This window comes from Lingula anatina, chromosome 2 (genome assembly GCF_051362555.1).
Source record: "Lingula anatina isolate TDL-2025a chromosome 2, LinAna3.0, whole genome shotgun sequence".
Taxonomy (NCBI): Eukaryota; Metazoa; Brachiopoda; class Lingulata; order Lingulida; family Lingulidae; genus Lingula; species Lingula anatina.
The window spans coordinates 8639130-8656689 of record NC_141768.1 but is presented as its reverse complement, the minus strand read 5'-3'; the positions used below and the strand labels follow the sequence as shown (position 1 = coordinate 8656689).

Genomic DNA, 17560 nt, shown 5'->3' with positions numbered 1-17560 from the left:
GCCAGTTAGTCAAGGGTCATTGATAATGGGACAGAGGACAGAAGAGGTAAAATTAAATGGATTTTTCATAAATTGAAGCCAAAAATGGGTTTAAAATGTTGTTATAGTAAGAACTTGGTTATTGGTGAATAAATCGTGAACATATTTTAGTTTTATATTGTAGTTATCTTATACTTGTTAACAAAAATTGGAGCGTCAACTCAAGGGTTTTGTTTTAGAAAATTGGGATTACTTATTGAATTTGATCAACTATAAGTCAACATATTTTTATAATAAATTTTTTTCATCTCTGAACATAAATACTACAGCAGTAAAACAACATGCGTTACATATTATAATTTCAAGATTTGAACAAGGGCCCACTTTAAAATGTAATGACCCACTTTTTTTAATGTTGGGGGCCCTTTGTCCCACATTGAAACATTCCTAGAATGAACACTGCATCAAAAGGTAGGTGAAAGGTCAATTTCACAGTAAGATTGCCAGTATATGACTTCCTATTCAACTTCAAAAGTAACTTTGGACCTATCTCTGCCAGTTTGGGAGATAAAAGGGAAGCAAAATTTGCAAAGTTCAGTTCATGGTGAAAAGTAGGTCAAAGTTCAATTTCAAGGTCACATTTAGATTGCCAGTGTATGACTTCCTATTCTAGTTCAATAGTAACTATGGACCTATCTCTGCCAGTTTTGGATATGAAAGGGAAACAAAATTTGCAAAGTTCAGTTCATGGTGAAAAGTAGGTCAAAGGTCTATTTCAAGGTCACATTAAGATTGCCAGTATATGACTTCCTATTCAACTTCAATAGTAACTTTGGACCTATCTCTGCCAGTTTGGGAGATAAAAGGGAAGCAAAATTTGCAAAGTTCAGTTCATGGTGAAAAGTAGGTCAAAGGTCAATTTCAAGGTCACATTTAGATTGCCAGTATATGACTTCCTATTCAACTTCAATAGTAACTATGGACCTATCTCTGCCAGTTTTGAATATGAAAGGGAAGCAAAATTTGCAAAGTTCAGTTCATGGTGAAAAGAAGGTCAAAGGTCAATTTCAAGGTCACATTTAGATTGCCAGTGTATGACTTCCTATTCAAGTTCAATAGTAACTATAGACCTATCTCTGCCAGTTTGGGAGATATAAGGGAAGCAAAATTTGCAAAGGTCAGTTCATGGTAAAAAGTAGGTCAAAGGTCAATTTCAAGGTCACATTTAGATTGCCAGTATATGACTTCCCATTCAAGTTCAATAGTAACTATGGACCTATCTCTGCCAGTTTGGGAGATAAAAGGGAAGCAAAATTTGCAAAGGTCAGTACATGGTGAAAAGTAGGTCAAAGGTCAATTTCAAGGTCACATTTGGATTGCCAGTATATGACTTCCTATTCAAGTTCAATAGTAACTATGGACCTATCTCTGCCAGTTTTGGAGATAAAAGGGAAACAAAATTTGCAAAGTTCAGTTCAGTTCATGGTAAAAAGTAGGTCAAAGGTCAATTTCAAGGTCACATTTAGATTGCCAGTATATGACTTCCCATTCAAGTTCAATAGTAACTATGGACCTATCTCTGCCAGTTTGGGAGATAAAAGGGAAGCAAAATTTGCAAAGGTCAGTTCATGGTGAAAAGTAGGTCAAAGGTCAATTTCAAGGTCACATTTAGATTGCCAGTATATGACTTCCTATTCAAGTTCAATAGTAACTATGGACCTATCTCTGCCAGTTTTGGAGAAAAAAGGGAAGCAAAATATGCAAAGTTTAGTTCATGGTGAAAAGTAGTCAGGCGGCTAAGTCCAAATTTTATCCAGAATTGTGCAATAGATGATAAAAGCATGAAACTTTCCACGGTGGTGTTTGTCAACCCCCTGATCCAAAATAGACGAACACCCAATGGTCATTCATCGTGGAAAGTTTCATGCTTTTATCATCTATTGCACAATTCTGGATAAAATTTGGACTTAGCCACCTGACTATACCGTACAGCACATTTTGCTTTCACCACCAATATGTACTTTTTGATAGCGTAACTCGAAAACCGTTTTGAATACCAAAAAACGGAGACCACTTCCAGTGTTGGGCTTTACATGCTCTACAAAATGCAAAAAATGGGTCTCTAGCATTAACGGTTCCCGAATTAGAGACAGTTTTCAGTTTCGGCATCTTATGGCCGCTACTCCAGTGAAAATGCACCGATTGACCCCAAATTCACGGAGATGAAAGATGACCTGAAGGGTAACACTTTCCAATAATATTATTGGTTAAGTCTGTGTGGTGTCTGAATAACAGGGCAAAAAAAATTTTTTTCATAAAAAATTTTATTTTTTTGAAAATTTTGGCCCGTTTGACATTGAAGTAAAGGTCAAAGGTCAAATCCAAGGTCATATTTGAAATCTACACATATGACTTTTCGAAAGCCGTCTGTAGAAATTTTTCCCATAACCCCTTCCGTAGGGTAGATAATTAGCATTTAATTTTGCCATTTTTGGACAAGGGTGCATTGCAATGAGTGCCACACCCAGACCCCAATACCGGCAAAGCCCAAATTTTACGTGGAACGAGCTGAGGTTATAGGTGACCTAAATCCAAGAGATGGGTACGGGGGCCCTTACCGTCTAGGAGGAGAAGCGGTAACGGTAGCCGTCCGGGGGAGCTGGCGGAGCTGGCGGAACGATCCGGACGGGACCGAAACCATGTGTACCGCCAGCGCTAACGCTGGTGGTACAATTATACATGTTTAAAGTCTTAAATGATTGGATGGATGAATGGACGGATGGAAGGATGGAGAGATAGATACTTACTCCCTTAACTGCAGTATTGATGGCTTCATTCAACACTTCTTTGACTTCATCTGCAGTTTCATTTATAGTCTACATATAAAAAGGAAACAGGATGTTTTATTAAACTGCATTGGCTTTATTTAAGTGAATACTATAGAAATTGACATGTAAAGAACAATACCATTTTCAACTGCTTGAAATTAACTTATGCATTCTCAACAGATATTTTCTTTTAAGTCATCAAATGAGTGACCTTTATTAATGAAATTAACCACTGTCAAAAATTGAAAAAAAAATAGATCTATAAACTGGTTTTGTGTTAAGTTACTTATTTTTGAGCTACTTTCATTTTGGAGATGGGGACTCAAATAGTCCAAGAAATTGGTGCAGAAAAAAGGGTGAATTGTGCATTTTTTACCTACAAGCATGAAATTTGGCACAGTGGTAGAGAATGAAATTCTAAGCAATTTTGGATATATGGGCATGTCTGGAAATTTCAATATGGCCGCCAAATCCAATATGGCCGCCACAAATACTCTTTTCAATGAAAACTTCTAATATATAGTCCTATAATGGTTTGAAATATCATTTTATAGCTGAAAAATATCATGCTATGAATGAATTATCAATATCCGCTTCTACAGGTGTATAGAATTCCAAAATGGCCTCCAAAAGTAAAATAAGCAGTCTACTTACTCAAAATATGCAGTAGTTTTGTGAAATCATCAAGCACTTACAATTACAAGCATAAAAATTGGCACAGTTGTGGAGAACATGATTCTAAGCAACACTGGATATGGGGGCATGTATAAAAATTCCAATATGGCAGTCAATTTCAATATGGCCCCCAAAATACCCTTTCAAGGTGAAAGTTATTTGTATAGTCTTTGATGAAAATATCATCTAATGGTTATAAAATACCATAGTATGAATGTAGCATCAGTATCTGCCATTTTAGGTTTTAAAATTCCAAAATGGCCTCCAAAAGTCAGTGGGCCACAAGTATTGAATTGTAATCACTCGTGAAAAGGCACGTGGGCTTTGCAACTACCTGTATAATCAGCATATTCCTTCTTGTGCAGGAGCTATTCTACAGAGTTTGTAAAAAAGCATCAAGCATGATACATTAATTATGTACTGAAAACAGTCCTTCTTTTGCTAAACCAAAATAAGTAGTTTGGCTTTTTGCTCTGGATTCTCATTTAGATCAATTCCAAGTTAGTGATCTACTTATATGGCACTCATGGGCAACTCCCCCTTTCTAAGAAAAAAAGGTATCGTGCAAAATCCATAAAATGTGAAAGAAACACAAAAATAACTTAGCCTCAAAGAGGCAAATTTAATAAAAGCTTGGGGTGTACCAATTTTGTCTGTTGGTTATGATTCTTCAGCTAGCTCAGTGCATGGCGCTTCATCAAATGCTCACAAATATAACAAAATGACAGCTAATCAAACATACAGGTCTCAACAATTTGGTGTAGTGCATTGGTAAAGTACTAAAAGCAGGGGCACATTTGCACTCGGTAATCTTATGATGTTATCTTGTGCTTCAAAAGTAAATTAGAAAAGCTTCCAATTTTAAGAAATGGATTTAGTACATTTGCAGTAATGGCTACCGAGAATTTAGTGAAAATTTATGAGCAAAGAAATACCCCAAACAGAGGGCAGGTGTTGATACGTGCTGTACCCAAGAGTTGCATTGCAGGCTTCAAACTTCGTGCACTAAAAAGAAGTACTGGTAGACGCCAAACTTTGGTTTTCATTTGATCATTTGGCAACTTGTTTAGTTACAAACTTATACTTTCAAATAACGGAACATGATAATAAAAGAATTAAAATGCTTCAGAAAGTTAATACATAAAGCTTCAAAAATTCAGGGTGTATTCTGAGAATTATACCAAAAAATTAGTGCAATATGGACTTGGAAAGGTAAAAATTCATCGAGATTTCCGGCATCATTGACTGTGTGGGACAATCCAGAATGAAGCCATGGGGAGTATTCACTTACCCAGATAACAAAACTTACCTTTCGCAGGTAGCTCCTACCACATTTGTTTGTAGTTATGTGTGCAATTGCTAACTGTGGTGAGGGGAGTCAGAAGCACTGGAAGACGGGTCCTATACGGGCTCACACTAGTACCCTACATGTACTTATATGCCCTACCACACTTTCATATTCCTATTGCCCCTCATGCATGTAAACTGATGCTTTCTGGTGTTAAAAATGACCAATGCCTCTTGGTATTTTGTTGGGGAAAGTGGATTACATGTAGAAGCTATAGCTCTAGGCAAATTCTGGGAAAGCTGAGGGAAACACAACTAAAGCTATTATTTAACCAAATAAGTAGAAATGTCGGTGTAGCTAGCTGTTATCCTCTGTTGAGATATTGTCCATTTACTAAAGTAATAGGTTAATCGCCCATAAAATGTGCAACACCTACTTGAAAACTTATTTGTGAAAATACCTTGACATTTTCATATCCTTGGCATTTACATAATTGCTGCATGTGGTGTCACAACTGGACCAAAAGGAGTCCTGTTCCACTTTTTATGGTCATTTGGATCTTAATGTAACTAAAGGAGCGGTTTTTGATAATTCATCTAATCTGAGCTCTGTTTTCAAACGAAAAAAGATTAAAGATTGTTATAAGTCAGATTATGAATTAGAATTTTTACTTTCAAAGGGTTTTAGTGACCATATTAGAATTTTCAGACATGTCCCTATATAAAAAAATTGCTTAGAGTCCTGTTCTCTACAATTGTGCCAATTTTCATGCTGGTAGTTTTAAATGCATGATGAATTCACCATACTGCTGCTGTGAGTGGTCTGTTTTCTAATATTTGGAGGCCATTTTGGATTTCTATACACCTAAAGAAGCATATATTGATACTTCATGCATACCATAGTTTTGTTTAACCATAAAATGTTATCTTAAGCTATTACAGGATTATATACTTGAAGTTTTAATTTGAACGGGTATGTGTGGCGGCCATATTGGATTTGGGGGCCATATATTGGAATTTTTAGACATGCCCATATATCCAAAAGTGCTTGGAATCCATTTTTACAACTGTGCCAAATGCCATGCTTGTCGTTTTTGATGAATTCACCACTATGCTGGATATCTTGGACTAGTAGAGTGCTTTTTACTATTGGCGGTCATTTTGGGTTTAATGCACCTAAAGAAGCAGATATGGATGCTGAATTCATACTGTGGTGTTTTTCAACCTTTATATGATATTTAAGCCCTTTAAAGACTATATACTTGAAGATTTAATTAGAAGCTGTATTTTTGGAGGCCATCTTGGATTTGGCGGCCATTTTTAAATTTTCGGACATGCCCATACATCCAAACTTGATCAGAATTTCATTTTCCACAAACGTGTCAAACTTTTTGCTTGTAGTTTTAAGTGCATGATTAATTCACCATTCTAATGGATATCTTGAATAAATGGTCTGCTTTTTTACTTTTGGCGGCCATTTTTGATTCTATACACCTGAAGGATTTATACCATGGGGTTTTCTAACCTTTATATGATATTTTAAGTTATTAGAAGACTATGTACTTGAAGTTTTAATTTGAAAAGGTATTTTGGCGGCCATCTTGGATTTGACGGCCATTTTGGAATTTTCAGACATGCCCATATATCCAAATTTGCTTAGAATTTCATTGTCCATAAGTGTGCCAAATTTCATGCTTGTAGGTAAAAAATGCACAATTTTTCACCAAATTCCTGGACTAAAAGGTCACTTTTATGTAAAAAAAATATGAATTAAGAGCTCAAAAAGTGGTTTATAAATCATAAATTTCTCAGTTTGGAGAAAACGTTTGAAGGAAAACTGCAGAAATTCTCATGGAAATTTACCATTTAGCCTTTAAATAGGTAGAATTCTAATGTATATCAAATGCATAAAAAAGAACAGATGTTGATCATATCTACAATTGATTAAAAAATCACCAGTATAATTCAAAGCAATATACCTTCTTGATGATTTCTTTTCCTTTAGTCTGTATTGCACTTTCTGCATTACGGGAAAGGTTTAATAGGCCATTCACTTGATCCTAGAAATTGAATATGTTGAAATCAAAACACCTTGTTAGACTTTTTTTAAAGTAATAAAAGACATGACTGGCAAGAAACACTCCATTAAAATGTATTTCTGATCATGTACTTGATATAAACATCAACTTGCATCCATTCAAAACCATGTACACTAATGCAATTTATAGGTTTATGTATGTGATTTTTGTTTGGATTCACCTTCACTAAAGTAAAAAGATAATTCTGTTTTTATCCTACAAATTATCTTTCAAACATTTAAGCATACAAATATATACAAGTGTTAAAGTATCTTGTTATAATGCCCTTCCAACACCAAAGAAGTTCAGTTAAATCTTGCTCATTGTATACACACAATTATGTCACAAAAGTTCAAAACCTAAAAAAATAAATTGGAAGAAATGCTATTCAAACCTACCTGTAGGTTGGTACTGTCATTTAGTACATTCAATGAATGTTTTAAGTTTCTCTGTGAAAAAAAGTTAATTTAATGTTGTCATAATCTTAAGCTTTTTAGGTATGTTAAAATATACTTATCACACACACACACACACACACACACACACACACACACACACACACACACACACACACACACACACACACACACACCATTTTCGTGTATTCAGATATGCATTAAGAAAAAGATTAAAAGAACAGTAAAACTACTCAATAAACTTCTACCATGCCGTAAGACTGATATTGAATTGTGTACTGGAGTACAAGTACATTTTCATTTACCATAAAGTTACAAATCCACATGTTATATTACTTGTCAGCATCTTCTAAGATTTATAATAAGTATAAATATCAGTTTATGCATGGTATCATTCTAGGCCAATTTTTACCCACCACTGTGGAACTCATATTATTAACAGTATTAGCCGATATACTCCGTAGTGTAGCAGCATGGCCCTCCAGTTTCTCTGCAGTCTCATTCAAATAATACTGTAAACAGTCAAGCATATTCTGCATTAGTTACAAACCACCACCAATGTTCAATGGATTTAAAATGAAAATTGTTTACTTGTGATTGTTATTAAAATCTATCAACATGCTTATAAAGGAGAAATATGTACGTCAAACTATGAGCAGTTAAGATTACCGGATTCTGTGCAAGAGCACCTGCCAGGTCTGTAAGATTGTTTGCAAAGGCATCAAGGTCTATGGCTGTTAAGGCTTCATCTGTCTATTCATTCAAAAATACAAATAAAAATACTGTCAGACAATTTATCATTACAGAACTAACTGATCAATCTATTTACAGCAAATAGATTTTAATATATTAAATGCTTGTATAATAACAACCCTTGCTCCAAATAAAGTGAAATTGGAAACAAAAGCCTACTAATGAAAACAAGTGACATTGTTGACCAGACGTGAAACCAAACCATTTAGACAACTTAAATTTACCATCCAGTATCATAAATGGATGTTAAAATGTGTATATAGTTGCTAAACAGATTATTTGCATACATATCATCATGAGTAATCTTTTCAGGCATCCAAATCTATGCTGTTTATAACGCACACACACACACACACACACACGCACGCACGCACACACACACTATACAGTGGAAATATCCTGACCATCTGGACAAATGCAAATCTGAGGCATGGGGTATGGTTCAACAATAAATATTACAGATCTAAACCACGCTAATCTACAGGTTAATTCTTTTTAAACACTAGAAAAGCATTGTTAACATGAATGTGACACAGAACTTGCATAATAAAGAATAATATTTGGACAGCTTATACAGGATATTTTGTATATATAAGATAAGGTCATAGTGACTAACAACCTTTGTGGTTTCATACAGAAATGTGTATGGTGCATGCACAACATGTATGCAAGTTTGTGAGTGAGTGTGCTCTTGTTTACATATGTGCATGTACACAATGGGTGTGATATGAAAATGAATGACGAGCAGATAGAGATACAACTTTACACTACTTTGCAGCATGGTGCTTTGTAAATTACTACAACTTGCTATCTATACCTAACACTGGGCAGAAAAGGTACAAACATATATAAATAAATTTAGCACCAAATTTCACCATAGCATGCCTTCTAACTTGAGAAATATCACACAAAATAAGTAACTGTGGATAAACTGTCAGCCATTTGTTACTGATACTATTTTCAATTAACCATACAGCTCATTCACTTTGCATTCTTGAAATACATGCTATTTCCTTACCAAGTAAAACATCTATAAGATAACAACCAAGAGAAAATATTTACATAGCCAGTTAAACTAAACATTTATAACATCTTATTTATGACAAATTATTATCATTTTATTGCCAGTCAATCTGTTCTGTTCTTCAACTGATTATAAAATATAGGGAAATTTGTGTTCTATACAGCATATTTGTATGAAAGAAAGAGAAATTTTATCAAGGAAAATTGTAAAAATCTTGTGGTTCACATCACTCATAATTTTGAAGGAAAAAAACTTTATCTGAAAAAAAATTACAAGAGAAAAACCATGTCACATACCTGATTGAAAAACTCAGGAAAAGAGATGTTTGCTATTCCTGCATTGGCAAATTGTCTCATTTGTTGCTGAAGATCACTATCGATAATTGTAATATTCTGATCAATGGCAGAGGAAAGATCAATGCTCTTAAGCTTCTCCATCTGATCATCAATTTGGGCCGTCTGAAAACAGATGCTTCAAATTTTCATCCAAACTTAAATTCCATCTTAAACATTTTCAGAAACTTACCATTTAACATGCTGGACAGTCTATTTGCACTGTTAAACTACAATTTTAAATGTCTTTAAAAAATCAAAAAACCTTCAAGATTAATTTTTATACTACAGAGCACTTTGTATTTAAATTTTTGTATAAATAAATAGACATGGGGAAAACTTTGGAGATACTGAAGGTCCAGAGGATCCTCACTGCGAGAAATCTGTAGGTTCTCTCAGTCCTATGTGTTTTATTTCTGTTAGGCTATGTTTGCATGTAAATTTATTTTTATGTTAAGTATTTTCCCAAAAACCTTGCCAATCCAGAGGATGCAGGATATCAAAAATCTTCCACTGGCATTTCAGGTGGTCAGGTAATTTTCCCCGTGTCTGTACAGTAAATGAACACAACTGCACTATTGTAACTTACCACAGGTGCTAACAGCCCATCAACGGGAACAAGTTTGTCTAACTGAAAGGCAGTATACAGGGCCTTATCTTTCTTACAGCCCCTAAAAATGATTCATCATTCCATTAATATAAATACATTTCAAGCTGCTCTCAGTTTTTAGAAATCCACATGCCACATCCAAGTAGTATTTACATCAAATAAAGTGGCTTTCCTAATATAACTTATTTCACACATATTGCATGATAAGTGTTTTCAAAGCAATATTGATAATTGATACAAAACTTCATATGAAGCTGTCACTTAAAAATCAGACATCCAGTAGGGACTGTGGCTTGAATTATGCCCCCACCCACCCACCCGCAAAAAAAAATTAATAAAATCAAATAAAATACAAGGCAGCAAAGCTGTCAAATGTACAGACAAAAAGCAGGAAATAACAAAATATGCTACTGTCAATTCTGATGCAAAAGTACATTATGTTAAACTGCAAATTCAACATCAAATTCTAATTATGCTCAACAGGTAATACCAATGTAAGTAAAATGTGTAACAAACATAAGGCTTCAGGCCCATGGGAGTTCAAGTTCACCCTTTGAAAATGTAAAACTTCCAGAAAAAGAAGTCAATTAGACTGCTTTTCCAACTCAGGCTGCATTTTAGTCCTGTATTTCTTTTTTGAAAGTTTGGCAATCATAAGTAACATGGTTTTCTCATAATGGTCATCATGGCAGCAGCACCCAAAATTGTGTTTTCTTCTATTCTGATGCAATATTACATAATGGTTACCAGCATAATGACAATCAATTTTTAATAATAAAATATATGTATCATGGATTTTCAGAAAATGTGACAAGCATGGGTCTTCAAGCCTGTGGAACTTGAAAGTCACACCTTGAAAATGCCAATATGTGAAAAATTAAAATTTCACAAAAAAACTGTTTAACTGGCAGATTGCATTGCCTACTGAAGCTATATTTTAGTCCCATGTTTCTTTCCTGTAAGTTTGAGAACAGTAAGTGACATGGTTTTTCTTAAATGGTCATCATGGGAGCAGTGCCCAAAATAGTTTTTTTTCAAATTTTGATGCAATATTACATAATGTTTAACAGCATAATGACCATCAATTTTTAATAATAAAATATTAGTATCATGGATATTCAGAAAATGTGACTAGCAAAGGTCTTCAGGCCCATGGAACTTCAAAGTCACAACTTGAAAATGCCAAAATGTAAACAAGACAGCACTGTTCTGAAATGGTTTTTTTTTTCCATTTTTAACATTTTTTAACATAAAACAAAATTAACAGTTTACTGCAATTTTTATACGATCAACTAAAAAAATTGATGAGATGGGAAAAATATCAATAGAGCAGTGTTAAATGTCCAATTTCTTCCATTCTGAGATTCTGAACATAGTGAATGATTGAATCTGACAAACTGCAATGATATGAGTTTATTTCCATTTTTGAAACTTTATTACACAATACACGATAACAAATTAACCATCATTTTTTCAAAATCAACTAACAATGTTGTAAAGATGCAGGAAATGTCAAACAAACACTTTTAATATCTTATTAATTAAATAATGAAACTGTTTTTTAGAAGGATTGACCACTCCTGTGAGTTTAATGACAATTGGCCTATCTGTTTTTCTTATATTGTGTTCACAGTGTTGCATATATGCTGAAAAGTGAAAAAAAAAAGCATAACTACTAAAATAGTGGCCTGATCATGTACTTTGTTTGAATAAGCAATAAACTAGTTGTGATCTTAGGTTATCCATTGTTAGTTATCAGAGTTAACAGATTCTTTGTGTGATTTTTTTTTCAGAATCCCAAGAGTGGATGCCTTAGTGAGCACAGAACAGATATCACCATTGGTCCACATATGTCAGGAAGAATGTTATAATTATGAACTTTGTGTTACACTGAACTTCATTTTGTTAAATTTTGTATTTAACTGAACTTTATTGTGTTAAAATAATAATAAAAAATAATAATTCAGATAAAAAACTACAATCTGGAACATTCTTTAGATCAACTTTGTTCAGTGTGTGTCCCATGTGACAGAGTTACAGTAAATAAAATATGTGCATTATTCCTCTGTGTTTGTCAATTCCATTTTAAAAGCATGTGAAAGTGGTGTGCCCCTCATGATTGAAGTGTGTATGGATAATAGCAAAAATATTGTTATTATTTACATGATTATAAAAAAGTTTTTGTACCTGCGTCAATAACGTTACCGTGACCCACATATTCACCATTTTTATTAATTATGAAATGTGGATTAAATTCTTCAAACCCAGTTTTGAAGCATTGAGACAACACCCCCTTATGATTTAAACTAAAACTGAAAACATTCCATTAGACTTTCATTAGTTTGTGCAAAATATATTACCCAGGGTAACGCGTCTTGGATTTGGTGGGTATAGCTGTTCAACTCTCCTGTGTGCCCTAAAAAGGGCAGCTGCTGTTTCCTATTTTATGAAATGATAAACTGTGATGGTGTAGCTATCACATCGCAAAATTACAGCTTCCCAGAGAAAGTTTGAAATTTTCAGTCAAATTCAACATTTTGTAACCACTAGCAAAGAATGACAGCTAAGAATTGAATCTGAGGAAATGTGAAAAATATGCTGAAAAGTGAAAAAACAGCATAACTAACTTCTACAATAATGGCCCGATCATGCTGATTTTCGAACTTGACCTGCGTTTTATGAATATTCACCAGCTCTGTAAATATAAAGCCAAAAAGTACAACTGCCCTCCACTTATCGTGTTTACAAGGAAAGTGCACGGCATCGGCATCGGCATCGGCATCAGCGACGACAGACGCAGGTGATGGCAATATGTACAGACACATCTGTGTCTGTACATAAAAAAATCAGCAAAATAGGCAAACATGCACAAACAAACACAGGTTTAACTTACTTAATTCCATCGCTGACACTTAAATTTATATTGTTTGAAGCCAGGATACCATCTGCAAGCTATGAGAAATATCATATAACAAATGTTTAAAAAAATTTCATCATTGGCTATATAAGTAGTATGATGTGTTGATCATCTTTTCATTAACTCTGACATCTAAAACATACTCTTTTGAAAACTTGCTTTGTACAAAATATATTAATTCAATATATATATATGAATCATTAATTCATATATATATGAATCATTAATTCAACTAAAATGCAAAAGAAATAGGTACCTTGTAACCTTCTGCATTAGGATTTGTAGGATCTGTTGGAAGGCACACCCAATTGTGTGATACACTACCAACCAAAAACAGAATCATAGTGATCAACATCAGCAGACTGCAGAAGATGAAGGTAAAACCAACTCCACTGAAATGACAAATTCACAAGGTTTTTTTTTAAACTGTCAGAATAATTATAGTTGATGATGTTGCATCTCTCCAGTTTGTTGAAGTGGATAAAGCAAAGACACACATCATAGACACACATCCAGACCGTGTGTGTGTGTGTGTGTGTGTGTGTGTGTGTGTGTGTGTGTGTGTGTGTGTGTGTGTGTGTGTGTGTGTGTGTGTGTGTGTGTGAGAAAATATTAAGGTCATTAACATTCTTTTTATTGTGAACAGAACTGATCTGATAAAAATATCATTTCATGTGCTTGAGAATACGTTCAGTATAAATCATAGCATCAATTATCCTTGTGACACAAATCAGGAAAATTTTTGTAGATGGTTTGCATATAAATTTCCTCTTTCCAGGTTAAACACACAAAAAAATTCTTCAACTCACGCCAGCAGCAGGTTTGCTCCTACTCCAGTGTTACACATGTGAGCGTCATCATCAGGAGGTTCACCACATGCTCCAAACGCCAGGCCCAGGTAGTTGAACAGGACTATCAAAAGTAGGATACAACTCAGACCAATCCCAGCATACCATCTGAAATACCCACAGATCAAAAAATGAAAGGCAGTTATTAGGAAGTTAGAAAACAACTGAAACAAACAAGAGGATCAGAGAGGCGATACCACCTCTGGATATTGTACCACCAGCTGTAGTAAGCGCATTCGGAAGGAAACCCCCCCAAAAAAGGGACACCACCACCAGTCTTGTGCTTGACAAGCTCTATAAAATGTAATAAACAAGAGTTCTCAAAATATGCAAAAAAATGTGAAAAAATATAACTATAAAAATGGTCCAATCAAGCTGATTTTCAAATTGACCTGTATTTTCCTAACATTGATCACTCCTGTGATTTTCTAGACAATAGGCCTATTGGTTTTCCTTGAAATGTGTTATCAGTGTTGCATATATGCTAACAAAAGATAAAACCTATGGGCAACCCTGGGCATATCTCTGCAAGAAAATATGCAAAGTTCAATTCGTGGTGAAAAAGTAGGCCAAATGTCAATTTCAAGGTCACAGTATATGACTTCCTATTCAAGTTCAATTGTAACTATGGGCATTCCTTTGCCAATTTTGGAGATATAAAGGCCAGAAAACATGCAAAGTACAGTTCATCATAAAAAGGAGGTCAAAGGTCAATTTCAAGGTCACAGTTAGATTACCAGTAAATTACTTCCTATTCAAGCTCAACAGTGACTGCTAATTTTGGAGTATTTCACATTTTATTTTCACCACTGAATATTTTGATATAGTGCAAAGCCTAAGCTGTATCGGAAACAAAAAAATGGATGCCACCTCCTGTGTTGCACTTGACAAGTTCTACAAAATACATAAAAAAAGGGCCCAAGCATTTACGGTTCCAGAATTTGAAAGTTTTTTCAATTTTGGCAACTAATGGTCGTTACTACCGTGAAAATGCACCGATTGACCCCAAACTCACGAAAATGAAAGATGACCCTAAGGGTAACACCTGCCCATAATATTAAAGGTTAGATCTGTGTAGTTTCTAAAAATCAGCTGAAATAAAAATTAGAAAATTTTGGTCTGTTTGACTTTGAAATAAGGTCAAATACAAGGGCATATTTGAAATCTCCACATAAGAGATATCTAGGGAGATATCTAGCATTGAATTTTCAAAATTTTTGACAAGGGTGCGTTTCAACGCGGGTAACGCCCAGGCCAATGCACCGACTGAGACAAAAAACCAGGGGGTTCAAGTGTAGATTATATGTGACCTAAATCCAAGAGATGGGGACACAGGTCCTTGTGGTCTAGGTGGAGAAGTGGTAACAGTGACTTGTATCCCACGTCAGCCAGCGGAGCTGTACGAGACAGGTCGGGACTAAAACCATTTGTACCGCCAGTGTACACGCTGGTGGTACTAATTACATATATTTACAAATTTCCTAATTACCAACATTAATTTTACTTATGCAGGCATCTCTCATTTTTTAAGAGTCACTTCTCTCATCCTCAAAATCTACATGTTAATATAACTTGCAATTTGTAATAAAGAAATCCACACACTGCTACTGAAAAGTGCAGTCTTAAAATACTTTTTATGTATTCAAAACTTTCTTCTATAGCATTGCATCTAAAATGCTAATTAACAGTCTATAATGCAGCACAAACCTATATTTCCCATACAGAGTAATTGCATCAGAGGCACTAGTGATGGAATTTCTGGCATTATTTACTGGACCAGAAAAAGTCTGAAAAAATAACCTTACGTTTTAGTAAAACTAAAATCTTTAGTTAACATCAAGGTACATGTACATTTAAACTGAAGCTGGGCTTAAAGCTCCAAAGCAGTCAGTCAGATTCCTCATACTTGTAATCAACCCTGTGATAAACATCACTAATAATGTAGACCCAATTTCTGTTTTTATGAACTGTTAAGAATTCTATATATTTTCAGTGACTAAATGTTCATTCTCCACCTGTAGATTCAAATTTGGATTAACCATCAAGACTTTTGAAAATAAAGCACCATGTAAAGTTTCTAACCTCACATGTACTTTTCAGTAAAATTTGATACAAATTTGTTATTCACAAAAAAAAGTAATTAAAATTGTTCTAGAGGAGATGGGTTAAAAAAGCTGCGTGGGGAGTATCCAACATTGGCTAGGTAAGTTGTTTCAAATATAAAGATATTGTTCTTTACTGCCTTGCTGTCACCTGAGCTGCTGATATCACTGCTGATGTTCCTTATTTTAAATGATTACCTTTGTTTGTGCACTCAGTTCTACTAAGGTTGCACCAAGTTTTTCATCTAACTTCTTTAATTCTACCTTTGTCTCTGAAAAAAAGAAAAGGCAAATAATTTTGTATGTTAGATATCCTTTTATCAAGAATAATCTTCAAACAGATTCAATGTAATTATCATGTTTGCTCTTTTCATCAATGAACACATGTTGAATCATCAGCAGCATGCATCTGTATCAGTTATGTGTAAATTTAAATCTACACCCAAAGAAATAAATCACTATATAACATACAGGACAAGAATGAATTATTCTTCTGCTGTTCATTAGTTTTAATGGGTAATTAACAATAAGCACTGCAATAAGAGATAAACAATCTAGGTAACACATTATAAGTTGCAAACAAATACATAAGTATCTCACTATTAATTTCATTGTCCAATTGTTCTTTTGCTTTGACACTGATGTTTTTGTACTCCTGTTCTCCCTAAAAGTAAAAGTGCTGTAAAAACCATCTTTTTCAAGTATAGGGCAACATCAATAGCTCAATAGCAAAGAAGTTAAAGCATAAGTATCATTTTTTTTTTTTCACATTTTTCATCAAAATGATATATTTCAGCCAAAATGAAATTTAATAGAAAACCAAAGTTTGAGCCCAGGATCTTTTATTTCAAACAAATTTATATGCTTTTTCATGAGTTCCTTTAACAAGTTAGTCATACCATGTTGTTATATTTACCTGTTCTACTTTTGCTGATATATTATTATTTTGCACTTTTTCAACTTCTTTAAGAGCATCCGTAATAGTCTTAAGGGCATCAGTTGTAAGCTGCAAACATAGTTATCAATTAATCAAGGCCATACCATGCATGATTAATTTATTAACTCAGGGATATGATAAGCAATTCAAATGCATGTCAACACCACCCCTCCCTGAATCCCTGGATTTAATATCACAAATATGTCAATCTCTGCAATCACCCTTTTATTAAAACAAAACGGAAATCTGGTTATAACCAAGCTTTATCTTTCTGCATAATTTATTTTACAAAAATGGTTATAATATCAATATCTGTAAACAATGAATTTATATTAAGTCATATATGTTGACAAATGTACATTAATGGCAGATTTTTTCACTTACAGATGTAAAATTTGCTCCTGTTTGTAAACTATCAAGCTGTCTCCCAGTGGCATTACATGCTGCTACTACAGTACAGGAACTTAGGGTGTCACTTATGTTTTGTCTCACAGCAGCCAGCTCACCATCAAGTTGGATAGTCAGGTCACTTAAAGCCTCTGTATTAGTTTTCACAGTCTCCAGATTAGCAGCTAAGGTTTCCACACCTGACAATAAAGCATCTTGGAATGATTTGAGACCTTTTTTGAACTGGGTGTCATATTACACATTTTTTAATGATTAATATCTTTTTCAATGCCAAAGAAAAACAATTTAAAGGTTTGCATTTATTATAAATAAAATTCAAAATAAATTCTATCTCAATTATGAGTCTAGCTATTATATGCAAGCCAG

At 34.2% G+C, this 17560-nt stretch overlaps 1 protein-coding gene across 5 annotated transcripts in view; it reads right to left on the bottom strand.

Moving 5' to 3' along the window:
• Positions 1-17560, bottom strand: part of LOC106162771 (prominin-1-A-like) — a 45608-nt gene that overhangs the window by 11877 nt on the left and 16171 nt on the right. For all 5 annotated transcript variants that reach the window (XM_087005271.1, XM_087005268.1, XM_087005272.1 and 2 more), the window contains exons 7-21: positions 17171-17373; positions 16766-16855; positions 16450-16513; positions 16048-16121; positions 15455-15534; positions 13709-13855; positions 13156-13291; positions 12876-12934; positions 9962-10043; positions 9337-9498; positions 7933-8016; positions 7680-7775; positions 7246-7296; positions 6749-6829; positions 2787-2855 (exon numbers count right to left, since the gene is read on the bottom strand). In XM_087005271.1, coding sequence (XP_086861397.1) covers positions 2787-2855; positions 6749-6829; positions 7246-7296; positions 7680-7775; positions 7933-8016; positions 9337-9498; positions 9962-10043; positions 12876-12934; positions 13156-13291; positions 13709-13855; positions 15455-15534; positions 16048-16121; positions 16450-16513; positions 16766-16855; positions 17171-17373 — 1478 coding nt within the window. The remainder of the gene's footprint in view (positions 1-2786; positions 2856-6748; positions 6830-7245; positions 7297-7679; positions 7776-7932; positions 8017-9336; positions 9499-9961; positions 10044-12875; positions 12935-13155; positions 13292-13708; positions 13856-15454; positions 15535-16047; positions 16122-16449; positions 16514-16765; positions 16856-17170; positions 17374-17560) is intronic.